Raw genomic sequence first — 26,851 nt, forward strand, 5'->3', positions numbered from 1 at the left:
CGTGATACCATGAGAACTTCAGTGTTTCTGCTTATGATCTCTAGTTCTTCTGATGCTTCCATAGACCCATGTTCTGATTCTGCTTGACCATCTTCTGATGTCTTGCCAGACCATGTTTTGATGTTGCATGCTGAACCTTCTGAGTCAAAGCTTCTGAGCGCTGATTTGTGCGTACTCTTTATATATTTCCTGAAAGGGAAATTGCAGTGTATTAGAGTACCACATTATCTTATACAAAATTCATATCCTTGTTATCATCAAAACTAAGAATATTGATCAGAACAAATCCTGTTCTAACAATTGCTCCAAGTATACAGTGTGGCATTTCCAGTGGTAGTGTAGGAGGATTACTGGCCTGAGTATGATGGGGAGGTAGTTTGGCATAATGACATGATGCGACGAAAGAAAAAGGGTAGCCCCAACAATACTTGTATTCGAACCGAAATGGACGTGCATGACCAAATGGAAAGAAAATGTAGCATTTGTCGTAAACTAGGGCACAATAAAAAGAAATGTCCTAGTCGTGGAACAACCTCATCGTATGTTTAATCAACTTTGTAACATATTTTTACGATAATGTATCGACTTTGTAACATATTTTTAATCATTGAATTCTCATATATTAAGCGACGGAATCGACAACACAAATATTAAATATCACAATTAGGGTTAATGACAATTTTACAAAATCGGGATATCGGACAATTTTATGAAAATTGAAGACCGAAATCGAAAAATTTACACGAAATGGGGTATAGTTTTTTAAAAAACTAACACATATGAGCCATTTGAAATGGCTCCTATGTGTAAGCAACAACACTTTTGCGCCATTTGGAATGGCTTACCTAGTCTTCATGAACATTTGCACCAAATGGTATGGCGCATACACCTCATATTTATACCAATACGCCATTTGGTTTGACGCATACTGTCTGTCATACCCCAAAATTTTCCCATTATATTTCAACACTTCTTCAACTGCTCAAAACTACACAAGAATTGGGCACACTTATCTATCTCCTAAGCAACAAGCCTCCAACTAGTGTTTTGACTTCTCTCAAGGAAAAATCAAGTTATAATGCCTTAAGTGGACTTCAGGGCATCTCTTATGATTCAAAGTATCCTCATACCAAATTTCAAGCCTCACAGTAAAAGTTTGCTCAGTCAAAAGCTCAAATGACCAATAGTAGACTAGTTTGATCTAAAAGTCAACTATGGTCAACTTACCGTCAAAACTCGTGATTTTTTGGTCAAAATCCTTCATTTGAAGTAGTATTAATCATTTTATCAAGGGTTGATCATGATTCATCAAGGAAAGTTCAGAAATCAATAAAACTCAAAGTTTCTAAATTAAGGTATTTTAACTAAAAGTCAACATAAGGGATTTCCAAAAAGTCCTAGAATAACTTCATGTGATAAATATTGAAGGAGTAATACATTGATGAAGTTGGCCAATTTTTGAAGGAGTGCATGAAGCAAATAAGGGACAAAATTGATATTCTTGCAAATGGGCCTAATCTTTTTTGATCCATACTTGTTTCTAAGGTTACTAAGAACCTCCAAGTCAATTCCCATTTCCATATGATTTTTATTATATTTTTGTTGTATTTTTATTCATTAAAATGAAATTTAAATCAAATAATTGAAGAAAGTATGAAAGATTTAATTTGGTTTTAGTTTCTAATCAATTTTAATCATCCACATACTACATATTTGATTCAATTTTATGGAGTACAATATTGGCGAGAGAAAGGAACAATTTTGGCCAAATTTGGAAAAATTGAAAATCAAATTTCAATCAAATGTTAATATTGAATTTTATGAGATTCAACTCAAGTTTCCCTAACCTAATTGTTCCAATATATATACACAATGATTTCAGGTGCCAAGGACACGAAGTTTTGCAGCCAAAAGTGATAGTGAAGTTCTTGAAATTTCAAGAAAAGTGAAAGATGGAATCCAAGGTTGGAGGACAATTCAAGAAGTTTTGTTGATTCTAACACGTTCCAGGAGTCTTCTTGGAGCTATCCCAATCATTACCAACGTTCAAAGCGTCCAAATTCGTTAACCATACTCTACGGTTTACACTTCCTAACTTGAATTCAAATTCTTCAATTTATGCATCATAGACATGTTGTGATTGCATATATGTGTTTGTTATGATGTTATGAATGATTCTGGATAGTTTAATTTGTGTTTAATCACTGGTATGAATAGTTGCCATTGCTAGGGTTTTAAGCGTCCAAAATCGTTAACCACGCTCTACGGATTTCTCCATCGGAGTGCATTCTACACAAGCAAGTTGGTTACTCCCCATTAGAGTTGTCTCCATGGCTTGCACTTATCTCTGTATCCCTAGTGGGTCGAGAGTTTGCTTCTCCAGTGAAGTTTCCAGGGTATTCCCCAAGCAGTCAGTCAGGATTTCATGATCCCCAAGCAGGTTCTATTCCCCAATTAGAGCTCGCATCCTGATTTGATCGTCTCCAGCAGATTTCTGGTCCATCTTTGCCAGCTTGCAATTGTGACCCTTAGTCACTCATCTTGTCCTCCCTGCAGCGTTACATACTCTCTCCAGGACTTCTTCAGCTATTCAATGCTCATCCGTTGTTTCCCCAAGCAGCATCTGAATCATGCATCATTCGCATCACATTCTCTAAGCGTGTAGCGTTTCCATTCTCAAAAACATTACTCCATAAAACAACATTCATACATGCATTGCATAAATCATATCATATATGTTTCTTTCTACAAGAAAGTTATCAAGATCTCCAAATGCTTCCCAGAAAGCAATTCGCCTAATCATCACAAGCGATTATCCTGATGTTCAAATCAGAACAAGTTTGTCCTATCCTGACACCATCAGATCAGATGAAGGGTTACTTATTGCGGATACCCTCAGATCGTTTGAAGATATTTGTTCCTATCTTGATTCCACTTCGGTTGAAGGAACCGCCTTCGGATCTCGTCGATCTTTCGAAGGAGCAAGCCTGCTGATGCTTTAGATCAATTGGAAATATCTATGTCCTGACGATTTATTTTTGTTCAGAAGAAGAACTCGTCTGTCCAGCCCTGATGCCTACTATCAATTGAAGATGTTTTCTTTTCCCGACGCACACAGTTTTGAAGAGATATATGTTCGTATTCCTGATAAATCAGACTTTCAGTTAAGGGAACCGCCTCCAGATCACGTCGATCTTACGAAGGAGCAAGCCACTGATGCCCAAATGAGATGGAGATGTCTGCCCGATTGACTTTGTCATTCAGAAGAGGATTGTTCTATTTATTTTCTGGCATCACGCCTAAATCAGTTTAAAGATTTCCTTTCCCGGCGTACACAGTTCGAAAGAGATATTGTTCCTGTCCTGATAAACCAGACTTTCAGTTGAGGGAACCGCCTCCGGATCTCGTCGATCTTACGAAGCAGCAAGCCGCTGATACCCAGGTCAGTTGGAATATCTGTCTGATGATTTAATTGCATCAGATGGAGATGTCGCCTTGATGCCTAGATCAGAGATACTTACTACCTGTTGATGTTCAGATCAACTGAAATATCTCCTTTTGATTCCTAGATCGACTAAGACATTTATCCCTGATTCCAGTTCGAGAGACATTTACTATGTCCGATACCCTGATCATTCGAAGACATTCCTTCTTATGATGCCCAGATCAATTGAAGTTTTTTTCGCCTGCCTGTGGGGTTGTCTGTTCCTTCTTATCGTAAGTTGGAGCTATTTAATTATCCAGGTCAATTGAAGTTTTTTCTCCCTGCCTGCGGGGTGGTACATGCCTTCTCATTGCAAGATGGAATCTTCTATTGATCAAGATCGCAAATTTTTGAGTTCATTATGGTATTCAATCTCCTCCCACCTCGACGGTTCGAAACTTTCGTTTCTCGCACGTCAAGTTCAAGAAGTTTGAATAGGGGAAACTGTTGCACCCCAAAATTTGCCCTCTTCATCTGTGCTATAAGTTATGGATGGCATTTATTTCCTCAGTCGAAAATCGAAGAAAAATAATAAAGAGTTTCTTATACATGGTGTCTGCCATCGTTAATTCAAATGAAATTCGTTGGACTTCATGTCAAGATGTTCTTATGTGCTTAAATTCTTATCTTCTTCAAGAATTCCTTAAGGTGTCATTGTTAGGTCGGATTGGAGTTCGAATGCAGATCATGGCATAAAGAAGTGAAGTTGCGATCAAGGTTTTTGTTTGTCGCTTTTGATGCAAGTAATTCGGTTCATTGACGGAGTTAGGATTTCCTTGAAGTGAAGTTCATTCAAGTGATATTTTAAGTCCATTAAAATTCAAAGATTGGATCGAGATTTTTTAAAGTATGCCGAGAGGGAAGATTAATTCATTTTAGTTTGTTTGGAATGCAATCTACAAGATCAAAATTCATCATTTATCATTCAAAATTTAAAGTTCATTTACAAAACTATACACAAAGCCCATATTCAAGCCCATTCAAGTTCTATTAAAATCCATCCATAATTCATTCAACAATTATACAAGACTTGTTCAAAATCATATTCATTACAAAATTTCAAATTCCATCCATTAAAAAAATTTGAGTTGTAAAGAGCCATACAAGAAAAAGATTTTTAAAAAAAAACTGAATCCATAACAAAAATTTTCTCTCTTAATTCCCTCAATCTCTTGAGTCCTCTTTGCAACAAAAAAAGAAGAAACTCGAAACGTAACAAAAAAACTTCAATCTCCACGTTGAATCTTCAATAATAGAAATCCAAGAAAAAAAGGAGAGTAAGAGAACTCACCTTGAACCGAAATGTAACAAACTTTCTCTCTCTAATTCTTCTTCTTGATTCATCGCCATTCTCATCCAGTCTCAGCATTCACCATCTTCTTCAATAAAAAAACCAGAAAAAATATACAAAGAAAAACCACCATAACCGATTCTCACCTTCATCACTCTTCACAAATCCTCTCCAATTTTCATCATCTTCAACCTTCATCCTTCAATCATCAAAGATTTACAAAACAGAATCAATGTAACCGAATAATCAGAAAAAACTCCATCTCGAATTCGATCCACTCTTTAATCTTCATCAGCGCACGAATCTCCAACCTCCTTCATCAAAGAAAATATTCATCTTGATATTCAACCAAAACTCAGAACAGAAAAAAATAAGAAGAGAAAATCATTCATATGAAAATAACAAAAGAGAACCGTAATAAACTCATAACAGAAAACTTCAACAAAAAAATCTCTTGAACCTTCAATCTTCAAAACCGAACTCTCTTCATCTTCATTGATCATCCTCAAGAAAATTCTACAATCTCAAAAACCTTCATCGCTCTTCAATTCTTCACACTCATACGAGAAATCTTCGTCTGTTTCTTCATCTTGATTCTGAAAGAGAACTCAGAACGCTCTTCAAAATTCATCACCAACATCAACACGAAGTAGCATCATTATCTTCGCAACACCACGGCGGTCCTTTTCTGCAACATCCAACAAAAATCGTGAAGGCGAAGAAATCAAATTGAAGCGTGTGAGCAGAAGGAGAAGAAGGTTCAACACACGTGCCTGATATTTTCCTCTGGATTTCTCGTCGTTCTTCTTCGAAGCGTCGATGGTGGTAGTGAATCGAAAAGACTTGGAAATAAATCGTGTTTACCGATCGGAGAGAGCTTGAGAGCGAGAGTTAAGCAACATTGATTGAAACTGAGATGTTCATGATGTGGCTAAGATAGAGAGATTAAGAGAAGGCTGAGAGTGATTATCGTGCCTTCTAATTCACGGCGGAAAGGAAGAGATGAGTCGATCGGAGAAGGATCTCCGTCACCGCGCCGCCGTTCACCATTCTAAAAATAAAAGAAAGGAGAAGCCTGCCGGAGGAGAGCTTAAGACGGCACCGTTTGCATTTCGCAATAGAGGGAGATGAGAGGCTTTTATTTCACTTCAATAGTCATAGGTTAACAATAACCTTAATCCCTCTTTTGTTAATGTCTTCAATTAGTCTTAATTAGTGATTGAACGATGATTTTTATTCAATTAGCTTTTGATATTATTTGAGAGTAATGGAATCATGGACCATAATCTGAAATTTGATTAACAAAATTATGAAAAAAAAATTGGATCAAACATTCTCTTGGGCCTTCACTTGCTGTAATTTCTTTGGTATACCACATACAGAGCCCGACGCACCTCCCCTTGTTCTTGTGTGATAAAAAAAGACTTTGTTGGGCTTAGCCTCATGGGCCATGCGCCTGTTACTGTCTGCACCACTATTTTCAGCATCATACCCCTGACTCATGTTTCTTTTCACCATTAGAATTAGTTTTGTTTTCTTACTTTGTTAGGTGATAAAATGACATATAAAATCAATTGTTTTTGTTAGATTATTTACATGATAAAAAGATAATACAAAAACATGTAATATTTCCTTGTTAGAATTTAAATATTTTATTACATAGTTTAGTTCTAATTCTTTGATAAAATGTTATAAAAAACAATTTAATCTTGTTAGATTTTGTTTTAGAACTTAATTGCTATTATTTTCTATGTCGTGTGCACGTTTGCCTTGTTATGACTAACTCGGTTGTTGAGATGTGCGAGGTACTTCGAGAGAGCCTTCGATTGCGATTTGATTGCTTCGTGTTCCGCTTTATTTGTGCGACACGAATTCGCCTCCGGTGCAATTGATTTGCATCGTGTTTTACTTTAGTTATGGGACACAAACTTATTCCCGATGCGATTCATCTGATCACTCATTCATTGAGATGTATATTCTTGCGATGTATGTATCGTGTTTCTCTTGCAGGTTATTGGTGTGGTTATGCACGATGCGTACCATATGTCGTGCGTGATTTATTTTTACAATGATGCTTTCTGGCTGTGCTTGATGATGGCTTTCGCAAAGTATTTCGGACTTCTTTGCTTTCTCTTGCTAGCTCATTGCGGATTTGCTATCTGTTCGGTATTGTATCCTGGTATCTTTTACTCTTTCGCGCACCATATGATGCCATGAAAAGCAGGGTAGGAATGCCGCATCATTCATAACATGAGAACTAGGGTAGACATTCATCTGGCCAAGCCCTCGAAAGAGGTTCTATTTTTGTTTGTTTATTATTCCTTGCTTATTTCTTTTTTACTTTCAACCTGTTTCAGGTGGCTTTCCCCGTTTACAATAGCTTCGGGTGGCTTTCTCCGTTAGCTATCAGTCTGTGTCATGCCTGTCTCGGGTGGCTTTCTACGTTGATAGTAGTTTCGGCTGGCTTTCCCCGTTAGCTAACAGTCTGCGGCATGTCTGTCTAGGGTGGCTTTCTCTGTTGATAGTAGCTTCAGGTGGCTTTCCCCGTTAGCTAAGAGTCGGTTGTGCGTCTGTCTCGGGTGGATTTCCCTCTTGACGATAGCTTTGGGCGACTTTCCCCGTTAGCTAAAGCATTTCCCTTGTCCCCAGGTCACTACTTCGATAGTTTGTTTGCTTTACGAGTCGAGCTCGTTTGTGTGCCATTATTATGCATTTGCTTTGATTACTACTTCGGTAGTTTGTTTGTTTCTCGAGCGGAGCTCGATTGTATGCCATATGGATGTGATGCTTGTTCAATATCTTAGTATCTACTATGCCTGTTAGTAGGATATCTTTGTGATTCTTGTTCACTATCTTCTTATCTATGATGCATGTTAGTATGATATCTTTGTGATGCTTGTTCATACACTTGGACATGTATGCATGTTACATGTTGTTTGCGATACCTGTTCACATTTTTATTCGTGATACTTATTCACATTTGACGTGTATGCTTGTTACGTGTTGTTTGTGATGCATGTTTGCGTTATCACTTGTGATGCCTGTTCACACACTCACATTCATGTATGCTTCTTACATGTCTGTTTTTTGTTTGCGATGCCTGTTTGCATGTTCTTATCTATGATGCATGTTCACATGCCATGTTTGCTAGGATCTTTGTGATGCTCCTTGTTTGCATGCTCCCCTTAGGGTGCTCGGTTCCGTTTCTCTAGGAGACGCGAATCGAGATAGAAATAGAAACTTTTGATCCGAACTACGGCGCTCTGATTTCTCCATTGCATATTGGAGGTACGTAGGCACTGGGTACGAACACCCTAGCGAGCAGACTTTTCTCTTTTTTATTTATTTTGTTCGGACTTTTTCTCTTCTTATTTTGTTCGACTTTTATTTCTAGTTGCTTATCCTTCCATTGCATGTTTCCCTTAGCACATTGCATGATACACACACACACACACACCCTTAGATTAGAAACTAGCAAGAATGGATCCTGTGGAGTACCACAGTCGTGAGGGGTACCCTCACGTAATAGACACCCTTACCCGTTCTCTGAGACCTGTGCTTATTTTGGTTTTCTTCGATATTTTTCATTCCTGTGCGTAGGATAAATATATGTTCGATGGAAACTTCATTGTATTTGTTTCGATGAGTTTTCCAGTTACTTCACTATGCTTGAACTAGAATAGATGGATGTGAAGACTGCGTTCTTGTATAGTGATCTAGATGAAACGATCTTGATGAGGCAACTTAAATGGTATGTCGAAAAGGGGAAGGAAGATTATGTGTGCAAGATAAATAGATTCTTATATAGACTGAAACAATCTCCTCGACAGTGGACTAGGAGATTTGACAAGTTCATGACACGCATAAGTTTCGTTAGAAGCTAGTTCGACCACTGTGTTTACTTTCGATTTCGACCTGGTAATTCATTTGTTATTCTGTTGATTTATATGGATGATCTCATAGCAATCAACACTGTCGAAGATGTAATTAGGGTGAAGGCTGAACTCAACAAGGAGTTCGATATGAAGGATCAGGGAGAAACTTCTAGGATTCTTGGGATTGACATTCAAAGATATAAAAAGCAGTCGAAATTATGCTTATCTAAATAGGCATACCTACGGAAGATTCTCGAAAATTTTGGTATGTCGAATTCAAACCTATTGTTACTCCAACAAACCCTCAATTCAAGCTGAGTATTGATCAGTGTCCCAATACTGATGTCGAAAGAGGCTATATGAATAGCATTCCATATGCTAATATAGTTGGTTCTTTGATGTACACTATGGTCAGTACTAGACCCGATATAGCATATGCAGTAAGTCTTGTAAGCAAGTAAATGGCGAATCTTGGAAAGGCTCACGAGCAAGCGTTGAATTGGATTTTAAGGTACATAAATGGGTTTTTGAATAGGGTCCTAATTTATGGTGGAGCCTTGGGTGAAGATAGTAAATTAGTAATCAAAGGATATGTCGACTCTAACTATGCAGGCTGTATGGATTCCAGGAAATCTATTTATGGATATATTTTCACTATGTTTGTCACTGCAATTAGTTGGAAAGAAACACTTCATAAGGTTTTTGCTTTATCAACCACTGAGGCGGAGTATATTGCTCTCACTGAAGGTATGAAAGAAGCATTGTGGCTTGATGGTTTTGCTAAGGAGTTGAAACTTTAAGGTCGATGTATCATTGTTAAATGTGATAGTCCAAGTGCTATACACCTGTCGAAGAACTCAGCATATCATGAGCGAACTAAACACATCAATGTTAGATTGCATTTTTCAGAGGAGTAATCGAGCGGGGAGAAGTCCAAGTGTTGAAGGTTTCTGCAAAGGTGCAAGTTACAGATTCAGTTTTGGTGTTTGGAGGAAGATACTTGGAATTTTTGAGAAGATTTTCCTTATGATTTTATTCCTCTTTTTTCTTGCACTGAGCTTTCTGTTATATAGTGTGAGAATGAGTGAGGGTTGAGGGCATAATTGGTAGGAAATTGATAAGATAGAATCAAGGTTGTTAGAGGTGGAATGGAATTATGCTGATTTTGTGGAGTGGAGTGGAAGGATCCGTGTGAAAGTGAGGAATTTGTGAGTGAAATTTTGTCTGTAGAGAAATGCCCATGAAACTTGTGTCATTTTGTAATGAATTTGAATGGAAAAAGTTGGTGAAATATTTGCTCAAACCGTGTGATACAAATGAATTGTCCCACTCAATTTTCCTTCATGGCTTAAAAATGGCTTAATGATTTGAATTATCTTTAAATGACTTGGACAAACTAATTGGTAATGGGCCTGAAATAAATGAACTTTGACTTGGGCCTTGGATTGAATTTAAAATGGACTTCATTTTCTTTGATTTTCACTTATTAAAAGAGAAAAGAAAATCAAAAACAAAATATAATGATAAAAGAAAATGTTTTTAGTAATTCTAATTTAAAATTTAATATGGTGGTGAATTAAGTGATGAACAACTCTTAGAGGAATATGTGGGTGAAGCTTATAGGTAATTGTATGTCAAATGAAAGGAAGAAAGCGTGACAGGAGAGAAATAAAAGTTTCAAATAAATATATTACATCAAGAGAAATCTAACCTAACAAAAATCTACGTTGACCTTTGGGAGGAAGTGATTCTTCTGTCGTGCGCGAAAAATATTCGAGCGCCATGAACGCTTCGAAATACAATAGAGTAATTGTCAAAGTTTATTTATTTCAAAAAGATATGAAAAATATCGATAGAACCCGAAAAATAAAAAGAAAATGGTCATCAACATCACAATTAAATTTATGTTCGGAATTCGGTTAAGCAAAGAAAAAATATTAGTATAATACCCTAAACCCAACTCTTAATAGAAAAGAGAAATTCAAATTTTAAGATGTTACTCAAATAAAACAAAAAACCAACATCAACTCAACAATTAACATCTCATTCACTGATGTTACAAAATCAGAGCAATGTCCATCTAATAGTGAAAAATAAAAAATAAATAAACGAGAAAGAGGGATGCAAAACCATCTTCCAATTCACAATAGAAATTACTTCTCCTGAATATATGTACAATAATGCACAAGTCACACAAATAAACAAGAAAGGAGTAAGAATAAACCTTACAAATATTAGCAGTGAAAATAGACCGCATATAATAATTAATTACACAGATCATTCTAACACAACAACAACCAATGCAAATATGGATGCAACAACTACTCCTCAAAGTATGTATGTGGTACCGGGTTTTTGAGATACGAGGAATATTACTGATTGTCCCTATTGATCAGTGGTTTTCACACATATATTTACCATTGTTTTTAAGTATGTTTAAGTTATTTTATTGAGTGTTTTATTTCTTTATTCTACATTTTATGCTTTGGTTGTGTATTTTACTGTTTGCAGGCTTAAAGGAATAAATCGAGACAAATCAATGCCAAAAAGTACAAAAAAGGGAGTTTCGAAGGAAGTGAAAAGTCAAGCTACATGAGGTCTGACACGACCACCTGTGTCACCTGAAACTGGCCATGTTAGGATGAAGCGTGGCAAAGAAAATGCAAAAGAGATGAGAGTCACAGGGCTGACACGGCTCGTGTTAGCAAGTGTGAGATATGGAAATTTTCAGCATGTTTCTCATCGTGATATGCGTGTAGTATTTTGATCATAACTAGAGCTTCGTAACTCGGAATGACGCGGTTCCGGTGGCAAAATTTCTCTAACGAAAAGGGCTACAACTTTGATGAAGAACACAAAGCTAAATTATGAAGTTAAGGGCTCACACGGACCGTGTTAATCAACACGGCCACCCGTGTTGAAATGTGGCTGGAAATGCGAGTTTGAACCAAAGTCAGAGGATCAACACGGGCGCCCGTGTGCAGGAACACGGCCCGTGTTGATGAGCGCGGGCTGAATATGTGTTTTTATGCTTCCTCACTCAAATGGGATCATTAAGGGTATTCTTGGCATTTGGTTTCAACCGGAATGAAAGATTGATTATAAAAACAACTTTAGGGCAAGAAATAAGGGACCTTTTGACAATTTAAAGAAAAGAATACAAGAGAAGATTGGAGAAAGCAAGGGTTTGGGAGAGAAGAAGATCTTCATGAACGGAAGCAATTGAAGATTCAATCTCCTCCAATTTCTTGTAATGTCTTTATTCATTATTGTGTTTTCTTTGAATACTATGAGTAGCTAAACCCCCCAATGCTAGGGGGGTGGCTCTGATTTAACTTTGTAATGACTCTGAGTTTGCAATTGCAATAACAATCATGTTTTTAATTGTTGATTTATTATCTTGATGTTTCTAATGCTTTTCCTTTCGGACAAATTGGAATTGATCTATGATTATCATTTAGGCGGACCACCATTGATATTGCTTTCATGAGAATATGCTATAATAGATATTACCTAGGACTAGGAATACCTTATAGTAACCGGATATTCTTGATAACTTAATTGCTTGATTTCATTGTAAACCTCTAAGGACTTAGGGTTTAGGATGAAGGATCAAAGGTTTTTTCACTAAGGACTTAGGATCAAACAACCTTAAGAACCGGTAATTAATTATTGAAAATAAGTTGTTGCAATAGAAATTTCAGAGTTGTTACATTGTCAATCATCCACTATCCCTAGCATGTTACTCACATTTGTTACAAAGTCAATTTCATTTACTGCTTATTCTATTTTTTGTTAAGTTATAATTACCAAACAAAACCCCATTGAAGTTTTTGTTTAATTGAACCTTGAATTGAACTCATTATTCCTACGCAGTCCCTGAGATCGACATTCGGGGGATTTTCCCTATTATTACAAGAGGCAAAATAGTACACTTGCTATTTTACCGATCAAGTTTTTGGCGCCGTTGCCGGGGGTTGCGATAATATTGAGTTTAAGTTGAGTTCAATTAGAATTTTGTTGCTCTGCGACTAAAATTTTATTTTCTGCACTTTTTATTTTTTTTTCTAATTCTAATATTTGTCTAAGCTGTGCATGCGAGGTAAGGCCTCAGCTGAATTTCTTTTTGACGCAGAAATCGAAAGAACCTTGCACGCAAGGCGTAGACAAGCTCGTCAAGAGAAACTGAAATTTGAAGAAGAAGTTGTGACCGTTCATTCAGATTCTGAAAGTGAAGAGGAAGTTATGGGCGAGAATCCACCTCCACCTGAGAGACTTCTCGGAGACTATGGTGTTGCGAACACACCGAGTGGGAGACTAACAATTGTCAACCAACCAGTGAATGTTCCTAATTTTCAATTGCATCCAAGCACCATCACTCAGCTCGAAAGAAAGCCTTTCACCGGAAAGGTTAATGAAGATGCAAACAAGCACCTGCAGAGATTTCTTACCATGAGTACGACTTTAAAAATTGAAGGGCATACCGAAGAGGCAAAGAAGCTGAGAATGTTCCCGTTCACCTTGGCCGAAGAAGCAGAAGAATGGTTCTATTCTCTTCCAGCAGGCAGTATCACGTCATGGGAAGAGATGGAGAAGGCTTTCTTGAATGAGTATTTTCCCGCCTCGGTCTTTATAAGGAAGAGGTATGATATTTTGAATTTCAAGCAGCAAGAGGGTGAACTCTTAGGAGATGCCTATAAAAGATTCAAGAGGACCCTAGTAGCATGTCCCACTCACAACATGGACAAAACCGACCAAATGCAGATATTTGTCAATGGGCTCAAAATGAAAACAAAGCAGTTGATCGATACAGCAGCTGGAGGCTCAACAAATTTCACAACAGCCTCCGGAATTATCAAGATCATTGAAGCGATAGCTGCAAATGAGTATTTGGAGTTGTATGACAGGTGTACCAATAAACCTGAAAGAGTTATTGATCTGAAGTTGGAAACCTCAAAAATTCGGGTTGAAGATGCTATAGCTGCAGAGGTAGAAAAGAGATTAAAGGCTATGAATATAAGTACTCAACAGGTTGCTCAAGTCCAACAAGCTCGACCTGTAATTTGTGAAATCTGCCAAGGTCCTCACCAAACTGTATACTGTGTTGCTACTCCCCAGCAGATTGAAGAAATTAAATTCTTGAGGCAAAACAATCCATATTCTAACACCTATAATCCAGGGTGGAAGAATCATCCAAATTTTGCTTGGAAAGATCAACAACAACAAGGCACCCAGAAGGCAGAGTGGGAAGTGGCAATTGAAAGATTGGCTGGGCTGTGCTCTCAGTTCCAAGAAGAAACAAGAAAAAACCACAGAAACACCACCGCCTCAATTAAAAATCTGGAAGTTCAAGTGGGTCAGATAGCACAACATCTCACTCTACAGGCACAAGGTACCTTTCCGAGCTCAACTGTGAAAAATCCGAAAGACCAAGAGAAGATTAATGTTGTTACTACAAGAAGTAGGAGAGTAGCAGAACCTGAAAAAGAAAAAGAGCAAATAGATGACCCCATGGTAATAGAGGTGGATCTGGAAATAAGAGAGAATCCAAAAGAGCCAGAAGTTGTGGTACCACCGGTTAAACCAATTGAAGAAAAAAATAAGAAAGACGCTGAACCGGTGATAAAATTACCCTTCCCCTCCAGAGTGACAAAGAAGGGTTCAAGAGAGAAAGACTTTGAGAAGTTTACTAAATTGTTCAAAAAGTTAGAGGTAAATCTACCATTCTTTGAAGCACTTGAGCACATGCCTTTGTATAAGAAATTTATGAAGGAGGTGTTGGCGAAAAAGAGATCACTAGGAGGAGAACCAAAAATTGCAACGGAGAAGTGTGGTATAGTCTCGACAGCAAGAAAGATCCCAATAAAGAGGAAAGACCCTGGGGCGGTGGCGATACCATGCACTATCAAGAATATAGCATTTAAGAAGGTACTCCTCGATTCTGGGTCTAGTGTGAGTTTAATGCCTTTGTCCATTTTCAAAAAGCTTGAATTAGAAAATATTAGTGAAAGTAAGACACAGTTAAGGTTCGCTGATCACACCGTTAAGAAATCCTATGGGGTAGCTGAAGATGTGCTAGTGGAAGTTGATAAGTTTGTATTCCCTGTTGACTTCCACATTATGGATATTCCGGAAGACGAAGAAACTCCTATCCTTCTTGGGAGACCATTTTTGTCAACAGGCCGCTGCAACTTCGACATTGAAAAAGGGACACTAACGCTGAAATCTTTTGATGAAGAAGTAACCTTGAAGATGTTAGGAGTTAAGAAAAATAGGGCAGGTGTGAATGAGAAAACTTCAGCTGGTATGACAGAAGGTGAAAAAGAAGACAAAAATCCTAAAAATATCCAAGAAAAAGTTTCAAGCATAGCCTCTCGGGTGGAACCAACTTATGTAGCTGTCAAAAGTCCTAAGAAAGCTAAGGAAGTCAAGAAGAATGTGGGAAGTAAATTGAAGAGAACAGATATCCATGCTTTTCATCTTCATGAGTTCGTGGGTGCGGAAGTGATGAGCAACAAGGTTTGGAAAAGGAAATACCCTCCATAATAAAGGGTAATGGACCGTCGAGCCATGCGACGTTAAACAAAGCGCTTCGTGGGAGGCAACCCACGGTTTTAATAATTAATTTTTCTTTTTTTTTTTTGTTATTTTCAGGAAATAAAAGAGGACGTCTCTGGTGAAAGCTTGGAAGTGATTATTAGAGTGCATTACCCTCTATGAGTCACCTCTCTCAGGCTCGTTCTGAAACATTGAGGCCAATGTTTAGTTCAAGTTTGGGGGAGGCTCTTCTCTTTGCATTTTATTTTTATGTTATTTTTATGTTATTGGTATGATGTGAAACCATAAAGTGAATTCTGCCCAAATTTTGACCGAAATTTTAATTTTTGTTGAAGAAGTTTTGATCCTAAAGAGTGATCGGGAATAGTATATAGAGATGAAACGAGGTTTGTTTGAGGACAGGAAGTGCGGAATAATGTGACAAGAAGAGGTTTGTTTAAACACCCTTGGTTCCCTAAAAGAAATACGAGTCTAACGTGTAGATTTGCACCATAGTACTTGTCTCCTGAGAAGTACTTCTCGAGTAGTTTATTGATACAGTCGGGCATAATTCAGATTCACTTGCATGGTGACTGGTTGAGGAAAAAAAAGAGATATAAAGTTGGCACCAAATGATGAAAAGGCGGTAAAAGGAAATCGGCTCGCTAAGTTGGGTAACCCTCACCCGGTTATTCAGCCCAAAGGAGATTGATCCCCAAACGTCATCCAAAAGGACAATATATAACTGCAAAGTTTGAAAATTTCATCGGTAATAAAAAGTAGCCAATGCTGCTAGTTTGGTGCCACGAAAAGAAAATAAGAAGCCTTGATTCGTCTCATGCAGGTGATGAGTATTATAAGAGATGCAGTGCCTTAATATGATTGTCCGAATGAAAGAGGAGAAAAATCGGAAAGAGACTTAAGTGCAAAGCATAGTTGGAGAGGTATCCGAAACGGGAGCTTGAGGTTTAATGTGGTAACAAAACTCGTCGCGTCATGTGAATGCCGAACCAACTGTTTCTGTATCAATACAGATGGATATCTCACGTATGAACACCGTGTGCTTTGAGGGTCATTAACTTTTGTAATTGTCGCTTGAGGTCAAGCAACGGTTTAAGTTTGGGGGAGTTTGATCAGTGGTTTTCACACATATATTTACCATTGTTTTTAAGTATGTTTAAGTTATTTTATTGAGTGTTTTATTTCTTTATTCTACATTTTATGCTTTGGTTGTGTATTTTACTGTTTGCAGGCTTAAAGGAATAAATCGAGACAAATCAATGCCAAAAAGTACAAAAAAGGGAGTTTCGAAGGAAGTGAAAAGTCAAGCTACATGAGGTCTGACACGACCACCTGTGTCACCTGAAACTGGCCATGTTAGGATGAAGCGTGGCAAAGAAAATGCAAAAGAGATGAGAGTCACAGGGCTGACACGGCTCGTGTTAGCAAGTGTGAGATATGGAAATTTTCAGCATGTTTCTCATCGTGATATGCGTGTAGTATTTTGATCATAACTAGAGCTTCGTAACTCGGAATGACGCGGTTCCGGTGGCAAAATTTCTCTAACGAAAAGGGCTACAACTTTGATGAAGAACACAAAGCTAAATTATGAAGTTAAGGGCTCACACGGACCGTGTTAATCAACACGGCCACCCGTGTTGAAATGTGGCTGGAAATGCGAGTTTGAACCAAAGTCAGAGGATCAACACGGGCGCCCGTGTGCAGGAACACGGCCCGTGTTGATGAGCGCGGGCTGAATATGTGTTTTTATGCTTCCTCACTCAAATGGGATCATTAAGGGTATTCTTGGCATTTGGTTTCAACCGGAATGAAAGATTGATTATAAAAACAACTTTAGGGCAAGAAATAAGGGACCTTTTGACAATTTAAAGAAAAGAATACAAGAGAAGATTGGAGAAAGCAAGGGTTTGGGAGAGAAGAAGATCTTCATGAACGGAAGCAATTGAAGATTCAATCTCCTCCAATTTCTTGTAATGTCTTTATTCATTATTGTGTTTTCTTTGAATACTATGAGTAGCTAAACCCCCCAATGCTAGGGGGGTGGCTCTGATTTAACTTTGTAATGACTCTGAGTTTGCAATTGCAATAACAATCATGTTTTTAATTGTTGATTTATTATCTTGATGTTTCTAATGCTTTTCCTTTCGGACAAATTGGAATTGATCTATGATTATCATTTAGGCGGACCACCATTGATATTGCTTTCATGAGAATATGCTATAATAGATATTACCTAGGACTAGGAATACCTTATAGTAACCGGATATTCTTGATAACTTAATTGCTTGATTTCATTGTAAACCTCTAAGGACTTAGGGTTTAGGATGAAGGATCAAAGGTTTTTTCACTAAGGACTTAGGATCAAACAACCTTAAGAACCGGTAATTAATTATTGAAAATAAGTTGTTGCAATAGAAATTTCAGAGTTGTTACATTGTCAATCATCCACTATCCCTAGCATGTTACTCACATTTGTTACAAAGTCAATTTCATTTACTGCTTATTCTATTTTTTGTTAAGTTATAATTACCAAACAAAACCCCATTGAAGTTTTTGTTTAATTGAACCTTGAATTGAACTCATTATTCCTACGCAGTCCCTGAGATCGACATTCGGGGAATTTTCCCTATTATTACAAGAGGCAAAATAGTACACTTGCTATTTTACCGATCAAGTTATCTTTGGTTCCTTTCAAACCGTGTCTCTCCTTGGACATGAGACCGTCATGGTTCCTCTCTGAACATGAACTCACTAGACTGAAGTCCTACCTTTTTTTTTTGGAAAAACATTTACTTTCATTAACCAAAAAACCGTTAATTACAAGGCGATCAAAATGGATCCCGCCAACCCAACAACACTAAAAAACCAAACCCTCTATCAAGGCATCATGAAAACACTAGCATGATGTCTTAGCTTAGGATTTAACCACGGTCGGTATATAACCGTATCTATAATTCTATCCACTATACCTCTATTACTATCAATATTCTCAAAACATCTATCATTCCGGTATAACCAACAATTATAGATTGTTTCCGTATAAGCTATTTTCAGAACTTTCGCTTTCCACCCCTTTCCTTTAGCATTCAATCTGAGCCCGTTAATTTCTTCATCCCAAATACCAGGTGAATGTTGCACCTTGATCCAAGACAAAACCTGTTTCAACATACTCTTCATTTCATCACATTCAAAAAACAAGTGATTTTGAGTCTCTTGTGCACTGCATAGGCTGCATGTATCATCATCCATAATGTCAAAACGCTTTAACCTTTCTTTAGTTGCCAGCTTCCCATGACAAGCTAACCATAAGATAAACTTTGCTCGAGGCCGGGCTCCGTTGTCATACAAAATCCTCCTCCACGGTCTGGGAGTTTGATCTTGGATAAGTTTCACGTAAATATCTGTGATTTTTACCTTCTCTGCATTCAGAATCGTGCTCCACATGTTATGTTTCTCAATAAAATCTCTCTACTTCACAATTTCTAGAAGTCATGGTCTTTACACCATCGTTTTTCAGATAATACGCATTGATCCACCTAATCCATAAGCTATCCTTCTTACCACTTAAATTCCAAACCAGCTTGATCAGATTAGCTCTATTCCACTCCCTCAAATTTAATCAGGTTTAGGCCCCCATGATTCTTGGGTGAGCAAACAGTTTCCCACACAACCGGGGCTTTATTAGATTTGCAATCCTTTCCAGTCCATAAGAAAACTCTGCAAATGCAATCCACTTTCTTCAAGATCTGCTCGGGCAGTGGGAGGCACTTCAACCAGTAGTTTGTTATGGCAAATAGGACACTTTTAATCAGCAAAAATCTACCAGCAAAGCTCAGATATCTAGAAGTCCAGTGTCGCATCCTTGCAACTATCTTGTCAATCAGTGGCATACACTGCTGCACACTGAGCTTCTTGCTAGCCAACGGAATCCCCAAGTAACGAAACCACATGGACCCTTCAAGGAAGCCTGTGATTCTGTTAATTTCTAGTCTGGTGTCCTTATCAATCCCTCCATAATATGCTTTGCATTTGTTAAAACTGTTGAATTTGAGAATTGATTAAATATATTCATAAGCACCTTGACAGAGGTAGCATCCCCACGAGAAAACAGTAACAAATCATCCGCAAAACTAAGGTTCACCCGCTTAATCCTTTCACACTTGGAATGATACTTATAGTTGGGGATGGAATTCAGCTTCGCCATAAGTCTCTGGAGATACTCCATCACAAGCACAAAAAGAAGAGGTGACAAGGGGCCGCCTTATCTAAGCCCTCTCTTTGCAATTAGCTTCTTGAAGTAGCTCCAAAAAGCTGATTTATTATATATGTCATAATTAACTAGATAAATAATTTAAGTCAAAATATAATATATCATAATTAAATATTATTATATACAATAAAACATTTAATAAATACAAATGTTAACAATCACTTAATTGAGTACATAAATAGTAAATATATTTTTATGAAAAATTGTTTTTAAGTATTTTTCTTCTTCCTACATTTTTCCATATATTTTAAAATAAATCTTTCATTCATTTAGAATGGATGCTATGCATTTTCTCATCCAATTTTTTTTATTCATTTGATTTTTATTAAGCCGTGTCAAAAAAAAAATTAGTTGTTTTCAGCGACAATTTTTTTTATTCATTTGATTTTTTATATTCATTTGTTTTAATAATAAAAATATAATAATGACAATGATAGTGTATGATTTCACTAATTGAACGTGTCATAATTAACTATCATATACACAATTTAACTCCTAATTCAATATATCATAATTAAATAGTATACTATAAAACTAATATATAATCTATTAAATTCCAAAGTTAACTAAACCAACAAAAAAATTCAAACGTTAAGTACATGTTTAAATGATCTACTTTACATAATAACAAATAAACAACAAAATACTATTGTAAAAATTGCATTACAAACGAAAGTAAATACCAAGAAAAATGCTATTTTGAAACGTTAAGTATATGTTAAGTATATGTTGAAACGAAAGTAAATAACAAATAAATATAGCTGCAGAGGGAAAACAACAAATGCTATTTGGAAAATTGCATTAGAAACTTAAATAAAAGCCAAGAAATACTATTTTGAAGCATGCATGCAAAACTAATGAAATTGTCTCGTGGCTATATTTGATCTCTTAACTTCTCTTCAATTCAAATAACCATCTTTCTCCATCTTTCATTCTCCTTCAAATGACCATACTTTGCCATATCTTTTTTCTTCACCCCTCCTCCGGCCAATACACCATGGTTCTCTTTTCTCTCTTCCTTCTCACTCAAGTCAGTTCCTTAACATTATCAGACAACAACTTTACTATTGCGGAAGATCACTTGCATCATTTCAACCGCTTCCAATTAAAGTTTGTCAAAAACTACTCATCCGAAGAAGAATACCGCTTTCGATTCAGTGTCTTTAAGTCAAACCTCATGATAGCCAAGCTGAAGCAAGAGCTTGATCCTTATGCTGTTCACGGAGTAACAAAGTACTCCGATCTAACGGAAGACGAGTTTCACGGGCAGCTTCTCGGGTCTAAAGTAAGTTTCAGCTTTCCACCTCACGCTCGAAACGCTACCATCCTTCCTACCAACTATCTTCCAGAGAATTTCGATTGGCGTGACAAGGGAGCTGTCACTCCCGTTAAAGATCAGGTATCTGATATAATTAAAACATTAATTTATCGTAATTATTAAAATTTTATATTGTTAATTTAATTTATTTTTTTATTAGGGTTACCATTGTGGCTCTTGTTGGGCTTTTGGTGCGACGGGAGTTTTAGAAGGAGCTCATTATCGAACAAATAAAAAGCTTCTGACACTTAGCGAGCAGCAGCTTCTGGATTGTGATCATCTGGTTTGTATAAACATATACATTTTCTTCATCGCATAACTTATATTTGTTTCCCTTTTATTGTGTTGTAACATATACACGACCATTTTAATATTTTCTAACTTTTATATATAAAGCTCTTATTTTTAACTTTAGGTTAAAAGCAACTTTTACAACTGAAAAAAGCTCGGTCAAACGAATATAGTACTAGCAACCATGATTTTGAAAATGGTCTCGAATGTATAAAGGTTTTTATGCCTTTAATCGGTACATCTCTTGTAATATTAATTGCAATTGTCGATGTGTGAATTAATTATAATTTATTTTCATATAAAAATTGTGATAATAGTATCGATATCAAGACATGTCAAAATGTCACGTCCGTTTTCTTCCGTAAAACTCAACTTGTTTTAGATTTATACTTTTATCTACAAAATAATCTTTAGTAAATTCTTCTATAAAATAGGAATTATTATTTAATTTATATTTTCAATTGTTTATATTATTATTCTTCTTTTGAATATCATTTAAAAAAACTTTTAATTATTAATTATTTTTTAAAAATTGTATCTTTTTATAAAAGAGTTGAATGTATTGTTAAATATAAGAATAGAGTCTCCAATTTCTTATTAATATTATTTATACTAATTGATTTTTGATAATTTTATAGATAATTGTAATGTTACTTTATTTTCAATTTTATTTGGGTGTCCTTGTATTTTCATGTGTTGTTGATATATACATTTAAGAATTAAAAGTTAAAAAATTTGCAGTGTGATCAGGACAAAGTATGTGACACCGGGTGCTTTGGTGGGTTGGCCACCAATGCAATTGAATATTTATTACATTCTGGAGGAGCAATGCGAGAAAAAGATTATCCATACATGAAAAAAAATGCCTCGTGTAAATTTGACAAAACCAAAATTGCAGCTTCTATTTCTAACTTTAGTATGATTTCCACCGATGAAGGCCAAATAACTGCAAATCTAGTTAAAAATGGCCCTCTCTCAGGTAGTTAATTGTTTTTGACAAAAATGATTTTACTATGCCGTATATATTTGTCCGATCATCATTCATTACTTTTTATTTAGATTGAATGAAAATTTTCTAATTTATGTTTTGTTTCGTAAAGTTTCTATCAATGCAGGAATGTTGCAGACATATACTAGCGGTATCTCTTGCCCAAACATATGCGATAAAGACAGTTTAAATCATAACGTTCTCCTAATTGGATTTGAGAAAGATGCATGGATTCTTAAGAACTCATGGGGAACGGATTGGGGTGAGGAAGGATTCTTTCGGCTTTGTCGTGGTAAAAATATATGTGGCATGAATTTTAGGGTAATGTCAGTAGATGCTGCCATTAAGGATACGGGTGATTACAACTCTAATGGCAAAGTAGTTTATTGTCATTCCATCTATTTATTGATAATTTTTATTATATATATTATAAATCTTTAAATTTATGTTGGTATATTGTAAGTGGATAAACTTTATTGTGTGATCATGAATTATTAATGTTGCATTTTGTTTGGAACTTATGATTGTTTATATACTCTATTGTTACATATTGATATTTGTGCATTTTAAATCCATTTCTTCTATATTATGTGTTTTTATCCATTAATTCCTATATCTCTAATTCGGGTTCCTAACAATTTAGATCGTTTAAATAAAATTATTATGGTTCTCCAATTAGTAATTATAATAATGAACCAACACACAACACACAAAGCAACACAGGGTCATATCAAATATATGCAACTGTAATTAGATTTACAGTAATTCCAAAAGTCAACCATAAGAAGATTCAAATCCTTTCTTGTTGAATTTTTTATAAATGTACAATATGTTGTAAGCAAAACTACTCAAAGATTTTTTTATGGAAAGACATAGATATATTAAAAGATATTAAAAGAAGGTCAAATTAGCTAAAACTACAGGAAACTCCTCGTTGCGAGGGATAACACCTAACCAAGTACGAGAGTCAACCAACTTCCCAATGCCCACCAAACTAAGAGCATCAGTATCGGCATCCCTTCCTATAAACATAACAGTAGATGAAAAAAGAGAACTACGAAAAGAACGACAATCCATAACGATAGGATCCAGGTCCAGCACTAAAGAGACGCCATTAATACAGTCGACCACGGCTAGCGCATCCGACTGGAGCACCACTTTATCGAGCTCGGGTTCCTTAGCTAGTTGTAGATCCCACCGAATTCCAAGAGCTTCCGCCGTGCCCGGTGCGACAAAACTTGTGATCCTCTGAGTGGCAGCCAGCAGAACTTCTGAATTTGCTGCCCTTATAACACAACCAAGAGAGACAATGCCTCCATCAAAACACCCCGTGTCAGTTTGGATAATCCAGGAATTCCCACACGTCGCTTCCACCTTCGAGGGCATCACTCGATCCGTAGAAACCAACAAGTTGCTGTCTAATTCAATGGAGGAAAGCCACACATCTTTAGCAACCAACATAGGGCAGGGAGCACCCTTATCAAACACCACTGAGTTCCTAGCTTTCCACACCTTCTATAGCCCCATACAAACCACTTGGCATAATTTTACCTCCTTACTGCGAAAAATAGGCAACAGCCAGTCCATGACCTCTTCAACATCCGATATTCTCACACCCAGAGGAGGCGAAAAAAACATTCTTTTGATAAAATCACAGTGAAGAAAAAGGTGGGAAGAAGATTCAGCATCACAATAACACAGAGGGCACGAGGGATTGAGGATGATACCTTTCTTACACACATTACTCCTTAGAGGCATGATGTCTTTCACTAACCTCCACAAAAATTCTTTGACTTTATTGGCAACAGGCGCCTTCCATAACAGCTTCCAAAAACCGTCGTCTGTGCGAGAAGAAGGCCCAACAAATTGAATCTCCTAGAAACCCCCAACAGATGATACGAGGTCTTAACCGAAAACTCCCCATTTTTCTCCGTATCCCATATCAGTTTATCATCTTGCAGCTCTATAGAAAGGGGAATATAAGCAATATGAGAGACGTCACCATCCCCAAATAACTCTTTAAGTGTATGCAACTTCCAGCAGCCCAAGTCACTATCAATAAGGGAACTGACCAAAGCCTCCCGATCAATCGGGACAATAGGATTCAGAGGTTTAAAACCCGGGAGAGAAGGGATCCAATTATCAGACCAGATTTTTACCTGTTCGCCGTTTCTGATATGCCACCTAGAACCCTTGAGCACAGCCTCCTTAGTGCTAAGGATACTCCTCCAAGCATAGCTTGGCTTGAAGCCCAACCCCACCTCAGCAATAGAACTTCTAAGATAATACCTGCCTTTGAAAAATCTCACCATAAGAGACCCATCTCCATTCAAGAGTCTCCAAAACTGCTTGCTAAGAAGGTTGGTATTTAAATCCATGAATCCACGAAATCCCATCCCTCCTTCACTCTTAGACCGCACCATTCTATTCCAGCTCATCCAGTGAATTTTCCGCTCCCCGTCTTTTGATCCCCACCAAAATCTAGCTAACATTGCTTCTATCTCATCACAACAACTATCCGGCAGTTTATAACAACTCATGATGTATGTCGGAATCGCTTGCGCCACAGCCTTTATAAGAACCTCCTTCCATCCCTTGACTTTTTTCCACACTCTCTCAACCACCAAGGAGAAAACCTCTTTTTTCGATCTACCAAACACAATCGGCAGGCCCAAATCCCTAGTATGACTCCCCACAGCTTTGAAACCCAGTTTCCGTCGAATAAGCTCCCTAGAAACCTCATTCACATTACTACTGAAGGAAACTTCAGACTTCTCAATATTGACCACCTGCCCAGAGGCTTGCTGATACTTCTATAGCAGCCTGAGAATCTTATCTGCTTCCTCTTCATTAGCCCTAGAAGAGAGAAGGCTATCATCCGCAAAAAACAGGTAAGAAATTGTCGGCGCTTTCCTCGCAACCTTAATCCCATGAAGATCCTTAGAGACAGTAGTGTTGTGAATCATCCCTGAAAGAATATCAACACACAAAATAAACAAATAAGGTGACAAAGGGTCTCCCTGACGGAGCCCCCTCGTCGGGGTGAATTTTCTGCTCGTGTGCCCATTAATAAGGATTTGATAGAAGACTGTGGAGATACACCGCTTGATCAGATGAATCAGCCCATGAGGAAAATTGAAAGCTTCGAGAGCCCCCTCCACGAAATCCCACTCTATCCGGTCATACGCCTTTGACATGTCCAACTTAAACGCCATAACACCTTTCTTCCCAATCTTTTTGTTCTTCATCCAATGGAAACAATCCATCGCAATTAGGGCGTTATCCGTGATTAAGCGACCTTTGACGAAAGCACTTTGTTCTTCACTAACGATATCAGGCAGCAACTCCTTCACTCTATTAGCAATGACCTTGGTTACTACTTTCATAATCACATTGCAGAGGCTAATGGGGAGAAAATCATGGGGACATCGAGGATTTTTGATCTTCGGAATAAGGACTATGAATGTCAAATTTATCCCAGTTGGATCCTGGCCAGAGTTAAGAATACACAAAGAAGAATTGATGACCTCACCTCCAACAATATCTCAAAACTTTTGGAAGAAACTAGTCGGTAAACCGTAAGGCCCAGGAGCTTTATTAGGGTGCATCTGAAACACCGCCGCCTTCACTTCTTCATCCGTGAAAATCTCAGCACACCAATTTTTCTGCTCTTCGGACAGTCTACTTTGACCACCCCTACACACTTCATGAATATCTGAAGGGTTAGAGGAAGAAAAGATCCCTTCAAAATAATCCAGCAAAATTTGTTCGCACTGCACCAGACAATTCCTCCATCTGCCACAAGGATCCATGAGTCTTTTAATCGTGTTTGTTTTCCTCCTTAGGCCAGCCTTGCAGTGAAAAAACTTCGTGTTTCGATCTCCCGCTTTGAGCCACACATCTCTACTTCTTTGTCTCCCAATGGTTTCCTCCAAACTAAGAAGGTTGTTCCTCTGAGACTCAAGGGCTTTATATTGTTCCATTTCTCTAGCATCTTCAGACCACCTATTTTCTCCTTGGAGCAACAGTTCAACACGTTTCAGCTCTTTTGCAATATTCCCTGTTCTTAAACCTTTGAAGACATCTTGAAGAGCTTGGATAGCTTTAGTCCTGTGTGAAATAAAACCAGTAGCCTCAGACCAAAGTTGGCGTACCAATCTCTCACAACTTGGCTCTCTAAGCCACACATCCTCAAACCTGAATAAGTGCCTCTTTTTCTCCACAAAAGTCTCTTTCTCGACCACAATCCTCAAGACAACATGGTCTGAACCGAATCGGGGATGATGAACCACCTTTGAGAGTAGTAAATAATCCATGAAAGAGTTGTTAGCAATAATCCGATCCAGCCTACACTGAATATTGTCACTCCCCTGTCTCCCATTCGTCCAAGTAAACGAATAACCCCAGAATCCCACATCAATTAAATTGCAATTCGCTAGAGATTGTCTTCCCCACGCCATTTGAGAAGAGGATCTACAATTTCCTCCCCGTTTTTCACTTTCTTGAACTGTGTCGTTAAAGTCTCCAAAAGCCAAAAATTTACCTTCAAGCTCCCTAAAAACCTCTTCCAACAAAAGCCACGAATCTCTTTTGCGACGCTCATCTGGAAAACCATAAAATCCCAAGAAAGACCAAGGACCTTCTTCATCCTCCAACTGACAGTAGCCTCCCACATGATTTTGGGAGAAAGTCTGAATCTAAATCATCTCTGGTTCCTTCCACATAAGGCAAAGCCCCCCGGCTCTATCTCTACCGCTTCCTCTACACTCCACTGTC

General features: G+C 37.4%; 3 protein-coding genes across 3 annotated transcripts; 1 reads left to right on the top strand and 2 right to left on the bottom strand.

The window, feature by feature from the left end:
* Positions 1–18,085: 18,085 nt before the first annotated feature.
* LOC131619524 (uncharacterized) lies at positions 18,086–18,652 on the bottom strand. The gene has a single exon (XM_058890612.1). The coding sequence runs from the start codon at positions 18,650–18,652 to the stop codon at positions 18,086–18,088; it is 567 nt and encodes a 188-aa protein (XP_058746595.1).
* Positions 18,653–19,392: 740 nt separating this feature from the next.
* Positions 19,393–22,559, top strand: LOC131619525 (cysteine proteinase 15A-like). The gene is made up of 6 exons (XM_058890613.1): positions 19,393–19,453; positions 20,531–20,877; positions 20,957–21,079; positions 21,829–22,066; positions 22,188–22,453; positions 22,539–22,559. Exons 1-6 carry the CDS (start codon positions 19,393–19,395, stop codon positions 22,557–22,559), a joined length of 1,056 nt encoding a protein of 351 aa, XP_058746596.1.
* A 407-nt stretch (positions 22,560–22,966) lies between these two features.
* LOC131619526 (uncharacterized) lies at positions 22,967–25,461 on the bottom strand. Its single transcript, XM_058890614.1, has 4 exons — positions 25,176–25,461; positions 24,899–25,043; positions 23,986–24,805; positions 22,967–23,590 (listed from the first exon to the last, which is right to left on the bottom strand). Exons 1-4 carry the CDS (start codon positions 25,459–25,461, stop codon positions 22,967–22,969), a joined length of 1,875 nt encoding a protein of 624 aa, XP_058746597.1.
* Between the last annotated feature and the right edge of the window lie 1,390 nt (positions 25,462–26,851).

Source organism: Vicia villosa, linkage group LG7, assembly GCF_029867415.1.
Source record: "Vicia villosa cultivar HV-30 ecotype Madison, WI linkage group LG7, Vvil1.0, whole genome shotgun sequence".
Lineage (NCBI taxonomy): Eukaryota > Viridiplantae > Streptophyta > Magnoliopsida > Fabales > Fabaceae > Vicia > Vicia villosa.